Source organism: Mustela lutreola, chromosome 8, assembly GCF_030435805.1.
Source record: "Mustela lutreola isolate mMusLut2 chromosome 8, mMusLut2.pri, whole genome shotgun sequence".
Lineage (NCBI taxonomy): Eukaryota > Metazoa > Chordata > Mammalia > Carnivora > Mustelidae > Mustela > Mustela lutreola.
Genome location: NC_081297.1, coordinates 74,339,787 through 74,352,690, shown reverse-complemented (window position 1 = coordinate 74,352,690; position 12,904 = coordinate 74,339,787). Strand labels below are relative to the sequence as shown.

General features: G+C 39.6%; 1 protein-coding gene across 1 annotated transcript in view; it reads right to left on the bottom strand.

The window, feature by feature from the left end:
- Positions 1 to 12,904, bottom strand: part of SLC2A13 (solute carrier family 2 member 13) — a 374,984-nt gene that overhangs the window by 6,580 nt on the left and 355,500 nt on the right. The window contains exons 8-9 of the mRNA XM_059185645.1: positions 6,083 to 6,204; positions 5,814 to 5,966 (exon numbers count right to left, since the gene is read on the bottom strand). Coding sequence (XP_059041628.1) covers positions 5,814 to 5,966; positions 6,083 to 6,204 — 275 coding nt within the window. The remainder of the gene's footprint in view (positions 1 to 5,813; positions 5,967 to 6,082; positions 6,205 to 12,904) is intronic.

Sequence of the window (12,904 nt, the reverse complement as noted above, 5' to 3'; positions counted from 1 at the left end):
TGATACTCTATGTGGAAAACCCAAAAGACTCCACTCCAAAACTGCTAGAACTTATACAGGAATTCAGTAAAGTGTCAGGATATAAAATCAATGCACAGAAATCAGTTGCATTTCTCTACACCAACAGCAAGACAGAAGAAAGAGAAATTAAGGAGTCAATCCCATTTACAATTGCATCCAAAACCATAAGATACCTAGGAATAAACCTAACCAAAGAGACACAGAATCTATACTCAGAAAACTATAAAGTACTCATGAAAGAAATTGAGGAAGACACAAAGAAATGGAAAAATGTTCCATGCTCCTGGATTGGAAGAATAAATATTGTGAAAATGTCTATGCTACCTAAAGCAATCTACACATTTAATGCAATTCCTATCAAAGTACCATCCATCTTTTTCAAAGAAATGGAACAAATAATGCTAAAATTTATATGGAACCAGAAAAGACCTCGAATAGCCAAAGGGATATTGAAAAAGAAAGCCAACGTTGGTGGCATCACAATTCCGGACTTCAAGCTCTATTACAAAGCTGTCATCATCAAGACAGCATGGTACTGGCACAAAAACAGACACATAGATCAATGGAACAGAATAGAGAGCCCAGAAATAGACCCTCAACTCTATGGCCAACTAATCTTCGACAAAGCAGGAAAGAATGTCCAATGGAAAAAAGACAGCCTCTTCAATAAATGGTGCTGGGAAAATTGGACAGCCACATGCAGAAAAATGAAATTGGACCATTTCCTTACACCACACACAAAAATAGACTCAAAATGGATGAAGGACCTCAATGTGCGAAAGGAATCCATCAAAATCCTTGAGGAGAACACAGGCAGCAACCTCTTCAACCTCTGCCGCAGCAACATCTTCCTAGGAACAACGCAAAAGGCAAGGGAAGCAAGGGCAAAAATGAACTATTGGGATTTCATCAAGATCAAAAGCTTTTGCACAGCAAAGGAAACAGTTAACAAAATCAAAAGACAACTGACAGAATGGGAGAAGATATTTGCAAACGACATATCAGATAAAGGACTAGTGTCCAGAATCTATAAAGAACTTAGCAAACTCAACACCCAAAGAACAAATAATCCAATCAAGAAATGGGCAGAGGACATGAACAGACATTTCTGCAAAGAAGACATCCAGATGGCGAACAGACACATGAAAAAGTGCTCCATATCACTCGGCATCAGGGAAATACAAATCAAAACCACAATGCGATATCACCTCACACCAGTCAGAATGGCTAAAATCAACAAGTCAGGAAATGACAGATGCTGGCGAGGATGCGGAGAAAGGGGAACCCTCCTCCACTGTTGGTGGGAATGCAAGCTGGTGCAGCCACTCTGGAAAACAGCATGGAGGTTCCTCAAAATGTTGAAAATAGACATTTTGTTTTTAAGACTTTTTTTTTTAAAGATTTTATTTATTTATTTGACAGAGATCACAAGTAGGCAGAGAGGCAGGCAGAGATAGAGAGGGAAGCAGGCTCCCCGCTGAGCAGAGAGCCCACCGTGGGGCTCCATCCCAGGACCCTGGGACCATGACCTGAGCCGAAGGCAGAGGCTTTAACCCACTGAGCCACCCAGGCGCCCCTGGGAAAGACATTATTAAGGATACTTTTTTTTTTTTTTTTTGACAGAGAGCATTAGTAGGCAGAGAGGCAGGCAGAGAGAGAGGGGGGGAAGCAGGCTTCCCGCCAAAGCAGAGAGCCCAATGCGGGACTCAATCCCAGGAACCTGGGATCATGACCTGAGCCGAAGGCAGCGGATTAACCCACTGAGCCACCCAGGCGCCCAAGGCTACTTTTTATTTTTAAGAGACCACAGGCACACGTGTGGGTGGGGAGGGGCAGGCAGTGAGGGAGAGAATCTCAGACAGACTCCCTGCTGAGTGTGGAGCCCAACTCGAGGCTGGATTCTATGACCCTGAGATCATGACCTGAGCTAAAACCAAGAGTTGGATGCGAGTTGGACACTCAACCAACTGAGTATCCAGGTGCCCCAAGACTACTTTCTTAAAGACATGCCTATAAGCACCATTTCAGGAAAAGGAAACCATGGAGGAAAAATGCTGCTGAACTGACCACCTGAAAGAATCTGCTCTGAAATGAGAAGGAGTTATGAGAAAAGAAGCGAAAAAGAGGTAAATTATGAGATTTTGAAAAAACATGAAAGGGTTGACTAAATTATGACAGTTTGTTAGATTAAATCATCAGAAGCTATAAGACTCTTAAAATGCTGGATTAAATCACATTCTCGGTTAAAAACTCCATTTACACCTATAGGGGTCCTTTATTTCATTTGTTTTGGTTCATGTTAAACAGACATGTCTTATACTTGGTAAATAATCAGAACATAATACTAGGTCACCTGGGATGCATGACTGAATTACAGTGAGAGGAAGGATCTGTAGAGAGTGTGGATTGGAAAGTCACAAAGTGACACAGGCAGACTCCTAGGATAGTTTCTTAAATTCTCTTGACCTTGGTTTCCTCATCTAATGCAGAAAATAATTGCTGCTCTGCCCTGCCCAACTGCAAACAACAGAAATAATTAATGTATGATGTTACATGCCTATCAGAATTCCAAAAAAGGGGATAGCATTATCAAATTCCACTAAATGACTAGGGAAGAAGGGTTACTATTAGCACAGAATGATATTAGTAGGACTTAAACACTGGGAAAATTTTCATGAAAAAGGTGATACTGACAAGCTAGATCTTGGATAATGTGGGGATTTAGGGGGAAAAATGAAAGGAGATACAGTCCTGTGTTTGATTACAGAGAAGTGAAACTTGTGGGAAGAGAAATGGAATCTTTAACAGGGAGGGATAAAGAAAGGATGGTAATCATGATGATAACACAGAAAAATAAGTGCAGATGGTAAAACATTTTAGACTAAATCAGGCTGCTAAACTCCAAAATCTCTAACAGAGAAAACTAGGTTTGGCTTTATAAACTGTAATATTGAGGAAACACTTACCATGTTTCACAATTTAGGAACAGGCATAAAGAAAAGTAACAAATCTTTCAGTGCTCAACCCTAGTTAAAAATAATTAGATGGATTAGGAAAATTCTTAAAAGGCCATAGGGCTTCATGGTTGTGACCCAGATTCCCAAGCCAAACAACATCAAGGAAATGCTATTAAAATATAAGAACTTTTATAGAATCTGAAGAAAGTAAAGTGAGCAAATACCAAAACTTCCTAAGTGTGCTCCACTGGTGAGACGTATGGGTAAGCCCCAGGGGCAAGGGCCAACTGGGGGTGGGTGGTTGCAACCCGCTCCAAATAATGGCCAAGTCAATTATGTAAACTTACTTAGCATTTCTTTTTGGAATGAAAATGAAAAAAAAAAAAAACTTGTCTGTAATGAGCCTGTCAGGATTGTTAAGTGCACATATTCCTTAGCTTTGTTCTGAAGGAAGTAAATCTTATTAGAGTCCTATAACAAGTTTTGGATTTAAGCAAATGTTTAATTGAATTATACATAATAAGGAATCAAGATCATGTGTGACTGAATTTCAGTATTTCAGTATAGGAACTTTGATACAATCCTTTCCAAGGGATCTAATTGGTAGATTTAGTATTTAGTATTCACAGTGCTATACATAAAATGGTATACTGGTGACAGTTTTTAGTAATAAACACTAGTGCATGAGGTCCAAGGCAGACAGACTATCTAAGCAGTACAGTTTAGAAAGGAAACCAAAATCTGGAGAAAATAAAAGACCTGCATATTTCAAGAGAAATACTTCATTATGGCATGTGTTTGGTAAATGAGGAATAGAAACATGCACCTTACATAAACCAATAACATGTAGATTAAAATTCAGATCCAAAAACAGGGAAAAAACTATCTAAACTTAAATGTTGTTCCGCTTCTAGCGAGCAGTAGACCTAATGGACCAGTGTGCCGACATAATTGAAGCTTGGCTTAATGCAAAGCAAAATCTGCTTCTACCCGGATATAGTTCTTTATTATATATATAAATATATCAAATGAAAGTGCAGTTGACACTAGTATCCAGTGTGCAACATAGTGATTCCACAACTCTGTCTTATGCTGTGCTCACAAGTATAGCTACCATCTGTCACCACACTATTACTGCTATTACTGTAATACTGATCATATGCCATATTACTGTACCACTGATCATATGCCCTATGCTGTACTTTCCATCTCCGGGACTTTTTCATTCCATTACTGGAAGCCTGTACCTCCTACCAATCATTTTGCCCATCCCCTCAAGCCCCTACCTCTCTGGCAACCACCAGTTTGTTCTAACTGGATATTTCTGAAAGAAGCCTGGCTATGAGCTATTTACATTTTATTTGTTGCCTCATGTTGTTCAGGCAGCATAAATTTGAGAGAAAGGCACTCTGGTAACAAATGCCTTGCCTTGTAGACTTTTGGTCTATGACTTAAGATGTTACCCTATATTTAGGTCTTTAAATATTTAAGAATTCTCCAAAACAAAACAAAAAAAATAAGCATTCTCAAGAACTAGCAAATATGGGTAAATATTTATTGTGTAAATATTTATGGTCTCAGAAAGATAGGTTTTTGATTTATGCAAAAAGTTCTAATTGCCAATGGGTTAAAACTGAATATATGAAATACATATCCAGTTTCAAATGCCAGTGTATTTCCTTTTTTAATGTTTCTAAATTTCTAAAAGTTCACTGGGGGACACAAGAGTTTTATAAAGATAATAAATACCAATACGGATGTTGAGAATGAGAAGGAACAGATTCATATAATGTTTCTTCATATTAAAATTCTTCCGCATATTTATTCATTTGACAGACACCTGTGAATGCCCAGTGAACAAGAATGCCCAGGAAGGCACTGGGACTAGTATAATGGTGAACAAGGCGTAAGTCCTGGCCCGAGTTCCAAACATTTATGGTCCAACTGTGAGGGGTGTGTGTGGGTTCTTGCAAAAAGGAATTTAAGTGCCCGGAGCATGGGATGAGGTAGGGTGAGTAATGGGTAAGGGATCAGAGAACTGGTATAAGCAAGAGATAATCCCTACACATACAGAGACTTATGGGGAGATTAGAATAAAAACCTCACATTTCATCTTTTAGAATCCAATTACAAACTGTAAACTCATACATATAATGAAGAAATTCTGTTGCTAAAGAGAAAGTCTTTTCGTTTTAATAGAAATGGACTTGAAGTAGCTTCCTGGAGTTTTTTCCTGTCTCAGCCACTTCCTAATACTGTTTTGAGTTATGGTCCACACATTTGCACATAAACACCTCTGTTAGGTTTATGCTTCAGGCAGTGGTAAGTGCTGCTCTTAGTGGATGCTGAAATTAACATGCTGTAACCTGAACAGCATGGATGATACAGTGGAAGGTATAAATCACAGCATGACCTTTGGGGGAGCTACTTGGGCATGACTCCATCTCCGTCACGAGACATCTTCAAGCATTAGCCCTTAGATTCCCCACCTGCCTCCTTTCTACCATGCTCTGTTGTTTAGATTTCTTCATTAAACTAAAAGCACTGCTGTGAAGATTTCCAACTGGGGAGAGAGCTGGGAGATGTTTGGGTTGGAAGGTGGGTTAAGGCTCTAAAGCACTGAGGGACAAGAAGGAGTGCTGCTTAGGAAAGGAGAATTCCTTTTATATTTTCCACGTACATTTTCAAGGCCTTTGGGGAAGGAAGGAACCACATAGAGATTACTTATCATAGCAAAAATATAACCATCTACACTTTCAAACACAAATAATAGCATGTATAAAAAGAGGAGGAAAAATAAAAATGAAACTATAGATGAGATAAATATTCTCTTACCATAATATGTAAGATACTCTGCTGTGTGTAAAAATGTCAGTGAAACCAGAACGTTGAAAATCCAGTTTATTCCAGATGAACATGCATTTCCTGTACTTCTTGCCCAAAGGGGATATATTTCAGAATTCACAGTCCAGGGCATTGGTCCCATTCCTGAGAAAAATATGAAACTAAAAATTTCAGTAAAGTAGTTTAGAATCTGAAAAAAAGTAGTTTGTCCCCTCTAAAAAGAGACACTTTAATTAATACAACACAAAGCCTTTGTTTACCAGGTGCGAAGAAAACAAGATATAAAATAAGGCCCAGAAGTGCAGTCCAGGAGTATGGTGTAGGGCAGAAATTGTAAGCCCAAAATACATCTTCTGTTTTAAATTTGGTTTCATTCTCACACCTGAAAAATATAGCAATAAAAATAATGTTTTAGGGTATAGTTACAGAAATTCAATGTGTATATATATCTTGGATATATCTGAAAGTTCCTTAATATCATTAAGGAAAAGGGTCCAAGATGTTTTTCTTGAAAAAAAAATTAAGATTAAATATACAGTATTAGCTATAAACCTCACATAGAACACTTTAGATCTGAATATAACTCAAGATAAAAATACACTGTGTGTACAACTCACAGCAAAAAACAAAAAACAATCCAATTTAAAACATGGTCAGTGGTGTGCACCTGATTGAGCATCTGATTCTTGGTTTCGATTCAGGTCATGATCCTCAGCGTTGGCTCAGCTCTCAGTGTCCTGAGACTGAGCCATGCGAGTCAGGCTCCGTGCTCAATGGAGATTCTCTCCCCCCTCCCTCCCCACTTTCTCTCTCAAAATAAATTAATCTTTAAAAAAATGGTCAGAGGATCTAAGTGGACATTTTCATAAAGGAGGCATATAGATGACAGGTACAGGAAAAAGTGTTCAACATCATTAATCATCAGGGGAATACAAATCAAAACCAAAATAATGAAATATCACTTCCCACCTGTTAGAATGGCTACCATCAAAAAGATGAATAACAAGTGTTGGTGGGGATGTGGAGAATGAGGAACACTTGTGCACAAACTGATGAGAATGTATATTGGTGCAGTCACTATGGAAAACAGGATGGAGGTTCCTCCAAAAATTAAAACTACCATATGATTCGGCAAAACAACTTCTGGGTATTTATCTGAAGAAAATGAAAGCACTAACTCGAAAGATATATCCACCTGCATGTTCACTGCAGCATTATTTACAATAGGATATGAAAGCAACCTGAGTGTCCACTGATGGATGAATGGATAAAGAAAATGTGTGTGTATGTGTACACAAACACACACATACACACCATTAGTCAGCCTTAAGGAATTTTTGCCATCTGTAATAATATGGATGGATCTTGAGGGCATTATGCTACCTGAATAAATACCATATGATCTTGTATATGCAATCTAAACAAAAATACTGAGCCATGTCATAGATACAGAGAACAGATTTGTGGTTGCTGGGGCACAGAGTTTGGAGAACTGAAATGGGTCAAAAGGTACAAACTTTCAGTTAAAAAATGTCATGGAAGGTAATGAACTGCATGGCAACTACAGTTAATAATACTGCACTGCATGTCTGAAAGTTGCTAAGAGAGTACGTCTTAAAGGGTCTCACGACAAGAAACATTTGTAAATAATTTATGATGATGGATGCTTAATGCCAAATCATGTGGTCTACCTGAAACTAAATACGATGTTACAGGTTAATTATATACCTCGATAAAAAAACACATTCTGTTTTATACCCACTTTGTAGAAGTCAGGCATGATTTCCAGTTAGTCCTTGAAAGCTATAGTAACCATTTTAAGACTACTGGGAGTCTGTCTGTTGTGGTAGAAAGAACTCAGAATTTGCAGTGAGGACAAGATTCAAATTCCCAAACCAGATTTTTTTTTTCATCATCTGTAAAATGGGGATAATGCCTTACAGGTAATTTTAAAGATTAGAAGGGTCACTTGTAAAGAGGTGACTGCGTAGATGTGAGAAAGGAAAAATGCTCATATCTGATCCTAGCTAACACTTTCCCTTCCTGCTGCACGCCCTTGCTTCTGTCTCAGGCACTCTCTGGTGACTCTGCCTCCTAGTTCTTTTGTGAAGCAAAGTCTCCTCTGGTCTTAGATTGACTTTCAGGTTGAACTTCCAATTCTTTACCTTAATTGAAATATTGTCCATGAAGACACAACAAGCCTCAAAAACATTCTTGCCCTTGTTGTCATTTTTAGACTAGTGTTCTGCCTCTGATGACCTCTATGTTTGAACCTTAACATCTAAGCCCTGTCCTTGCTAGTCTGTTTATGATCTCCATCATAATAACCCACCTTGTCTTCCTGAGTTGGATGCCCGGTCAGTCATATCCTCCATCCCCCTTCACATCCTCTGCCACAGTTTATTTTTACTTCTGGCCCATATAATACTTTGGCCTCATCATTCTTTAGCCTCTGAAACTGCAAGAGGGCACTTTATAGTTTGCTTGATTTGGAATTATTTTACCTCAAAGTCTCTGCATCCCTTTTCTGATAAAAAGCATTTTATTTCCTTATTTTTGATAACTTCCTCCACGCCCAAATCATAATCTTCAGATTCTGAACTCCCGTCAGTATTCACCTAACCTCATCATTCAGTGTAGACCATGCCAATACACTTCACTGGCCAAGAACCCATTTTTCCTTCCTCCATGCTTATCTGCCATCCACACAATGTCAGTTTCCAACCCTGTGCAGTACCATCTAACTGCCTTCAACTACCACTGGGCTAAACTTTGGTCATCTGTTGCATCAGTTAATTAAAATATTTGTTGTTATCTCCAGTACTGAGGTCTTTCCCTTTTTCTCACTACTGTGAACTTGGGTACTTCTTTCCTCAGTTTTACTCTCTTGAACCTCTTGTGTTCCTGCATTTTCTTTCAGGGCTCTTCTCTTCCACCTCCATTAGTAACATGTCTCTTGCCTTTTCTAAGGACCTGCACCTCTTCCTTGTTCTGTCTCTGCTGGGGTCACTTTCAATCAGTAGTCTATCTCTTTCTGCCATTTTCATTTTTTTTTTCTGACGTGAGCCTTCACCTTCTATTTTATGACACACACGACTGCTGCTACCTAATTATTCAACCCCTCTCATATGACATTAGTTCATCTGCAATTATGGAGAAATTTATACTGGTGCACTCTTCATCCTTTCGCCCCACTCTTTCCTTCCTAGCCCAGTTCCCCCATCCACCCATGGGCCAGCTGACTCTCACACAGTCAGGCTGTTTTCCTGGAGCCACTTACCCAAAAGTTAGACCTCCTAACCTTGATTCTGAGGTTCTTTAATTACTTTCTGGTGGTTGATAGTGCTGACAACCCCCTTTTCTTCTTTTCCCTTTGCATTTTCCAGTTATATCTCCATCTTTTCTGATATATATGTCTTCATTGCTTTTTGAAGTGTCTCTTCCTTCCCTCAACCTCTAAATATAGGTGTATTCTAAGGTTCTGTTATGAGGTCTGTCCTTTGTCTCTTAAACAGCCCATCTAATTTTAATTAATTTTTTAAAAGGCAGACTGCCACATGCAGTGCTTCATTGGATGTGTCTGGAGTTCTGGAATCTTGATGACCCTACATTCTCCTACAAATTGAACTCAAAAGCTCTTTTGGAGGTTCTAAGTGGTGCGCAGCTTCTCCTATACCCTTAATGGAAGAATAGTATCTGGGAAGGTCATCCTTTTTGAGTGTACAGCACAGGAGGGATGCACATGGAAGGGGGAGGGAAGGGACACCTGTCTAGTAGCCAGATCAGCCAAATCAATGCTGGCAATCAGTGGGGTGACATATCACTGCTAGATTACTCCTGCACCCATCTCATCTAATTTTAAAGATGATAATTTTAAAGATGCTCCCTGATAGTTTACTCTAGCACTGACTTTTTTCTCATGCTCCATTGATGGAATTTAGGTATCTGCTGAATATCCACTATTATTAGAGGCTGTTGGAACATTAACTGTGTCATGCATACTGAGTGCTTAGCACAGTGCTTGGCATGTAGTGTATGCATAGTATGAGTGTAACAGTGCCTCTCATGACATTTCTTTTTTGATACCACCACCATTCCCTGAGTTGAAATGCGTTAAACACTTGAAGTTTATCTTCAATATTTTCTTACCCATCTTTCTTTAAATTCCCCATACTTTGAAGATCAATTAAAGAAGAGTGGCTAGGACTATGAGCTCTGGGACTGACATCCTATATTCAAATCTAGGTTGGGACACCCAGATTTGAAGCTGGGATGTTTGTAACTTAGGTACTTAACTTTTCAAAGCCTGTGTCCTCATCTGTGAAATAAGGATTTTCCTGGCACCTACCTCAAACAATTATTTAGAGGCTTACATGAGATGATATATGCAGAAAAATTTAACATAAGGTGGGTAAGAATTCATAATTATATTGCCTAGATATAGTTTCTTGAATCTTTTTTTGTGTGTGTTAATACCACCCCATTCAGACTCCATTTATCTCATCAACTGCATTTGTCTCTATAGCAGATTCTAGAGCAGTCTCTCCATGGTCCACTTCCTAATATGCATACTCTTCTCTAGTCCTCGTTCCTTGAGTGTGGGAGTGACCCATGACTTGTTTCTAACAGAATGTGGCAGAAGTGACAGGACATATGTGATTATGTAAGATGACAGTGGCTGCTCTGCTGAAGTCTCTCACACTCTTGCTAGCTGTGAAACAGTAAGGTGTCATGTTGTGGGATGACAATGTTGGGATGCTCATGGAAGGAATGGAGGGATGTCTTTAGGAGCTGTAGATAGCCTTTGATTGACAGCAAGAAACTGAAGTCCTTGGTACAAAAGTTACTGAATTCTGCTAACAAAATCTTCCCTAGTTGAGCCTCAGATAAAACCATGGTCCAAGTCAACGCTCTGTACTCTTGTGAGACCCTAGGTAGGGGGACTTAGCTAAGCGTGCTTGGACTATTGGCCCACAGAAACCGGGGTATAATTAATCTGTGCTGTTTTAAGTAAGTATGTGCAATATTATTATAGCACCAATAGAAAATGAATATAGTCTCCTACTGATTTGCCCTGCGTTTAGCATTCCTTTCTTCAAACCACTGCCCCACCAAGTTGAGCTCTTGAAAACATTGCTCTGACCACCTTATTGCTCAAAAACCTTCAACCCCCTTATCCCAACTGCCCATATAATGGGGCCTGCAAAATTTGGCTGGAGCCTACCTTATCTTATATTCCTATATACAATCCTTTTCTCTGACTAAATTATACGACTAATTTTTTGAGCCAGCTTTCCAGACCTGTATGTATGTATGTATGTATGTTCTACTCGTGACATTTCATCTAACTGAAAGTAAACTCTCACTCTTGAGCTCCACTGTCACAACCAAGCTCAGCCTTAAAGGTGAGTGCAGATGTCACCCACTCACCAGAAATACTCTCTCCTCTCAATGGATTTTCATTTTCCTTACCTACATCATTATCACATAAGTGCTCTGTACTGTCCTATCTGTATATCCTCCCCCTTTTACTGTCCTGGACTCTTATCTGAGGCAGCACAGCACAAAGGTTAAGGTTTAGAGCTGGGCTGCACAGCTTTGTATCTCGGTTCTATTACTTACCAGCTGTGTAACTTTGGGCAAATTAGTCAACCTCTTTGTACCTTGGTTTTCTAATCTATAAAAGTCCCTAATAAACTTGTTACAAAGATTATCTACAGTTATAATTGTATGGCACAAAGAAAGTGATTTAAGTGTTTGCCAAAAGAATAGCAAGTTTTGTGTTCCCCACCAGAGTTTTCTTAGATCTCCACCTCTAGTCCATACTAGTATTCTCTATGGGCATAAATGAAGCCTTTGCACTGAACTGTGAGTAAAAAACAGCATTAGAAATGCCCTGATCAATAATCTTCCATCTTCGGGTGCCTGGGTGGCTCAGTGGGTTAAAGCCACTGCCTTCGGCTTGGGTCATGGTCTCAGGGTCCTGGGATCGAGTCCCACATCGGGCTCTCTGCTCAGCAGGGAGCCTGCTTCTCTCTCTCTCTCTCTCTGCCTGCCTCTCCATCTACTTGTGATCTCTCTCTGTCAAATAAATAAATAAAATCTTAATAAAAAAATCTTCCATCTTCATTTCCCACTAATCAAAGAGTCTTTTGCGTTATGAAGATCCTAAAATGAGAAAGTAAGAAAGGGGACAGAGAAGAGTGAAAAAGGCAGGCAGGTTCCTTGAGAGGGAAATATTTACAAATACTCAAATCACTAAAATCTGCTGAAAAATTCTATTCACCATTTTCATTATTACCAAAGTCACTTGCAGGATCTCTTTTGCTGGAACAGTGGAAAGCAGCATATTTTAGGGTGAGCTCTGTGCTTGGTGTGATGTAGGTTTTCACTGTTTGACTAGGCATGTCTGTGTGCATAAAAGGGCAAGCAACTCCTCGTCATCCTCATGCTGAGTTTAGGAAAGTGCTGCAGGCTCTGACTTGGCAAGTTACACACTCAGCGATACACGGATGGCTAATGACTAAGATTGTGACATCACCTGACCTTTAGAATATAAACACTAGAAATCCCAATGAAAAGATAAAAATGTATATTCCAAATGTTACTGCAAAATACCCTTATGTTCTCCTGGCTAAGTGACTGCTGGGGGTGGGGGAGGGGAGGAAGAACATCACGCTCTAGAGAAAGAACAAAAAACACTTGGACATCAGTGTGTGGGTTAGGAATAGAAAAAGCCATGCTCTTTGATGGGACACAGCACACTCTAGAGCAAAACCAGAAAGCACATGAAGATCACAGGAGCTGCGCAGAGAGGCTGTTGCAGCGGACAAAGCAGTGGAACTGTACAAGCCAGCCACAGTCTCCCTTCACCAGAGACCGAGGGCTACTCCAGAGAGAGCGTGGACAAACACCTGCCATGTATACCATAAATGATCGGTTCGCTGTTCCAGTCACGGAACCCACAGTGCTGCCTCTAATAACGCTTCTGGAAATTAACCGCTCTCTTTGAAGGCAGAATAGTTCTCCCTTGCCTACTCGACACCCACTCTAAAACCATTTCAGATGTAGAGCTATTTCTA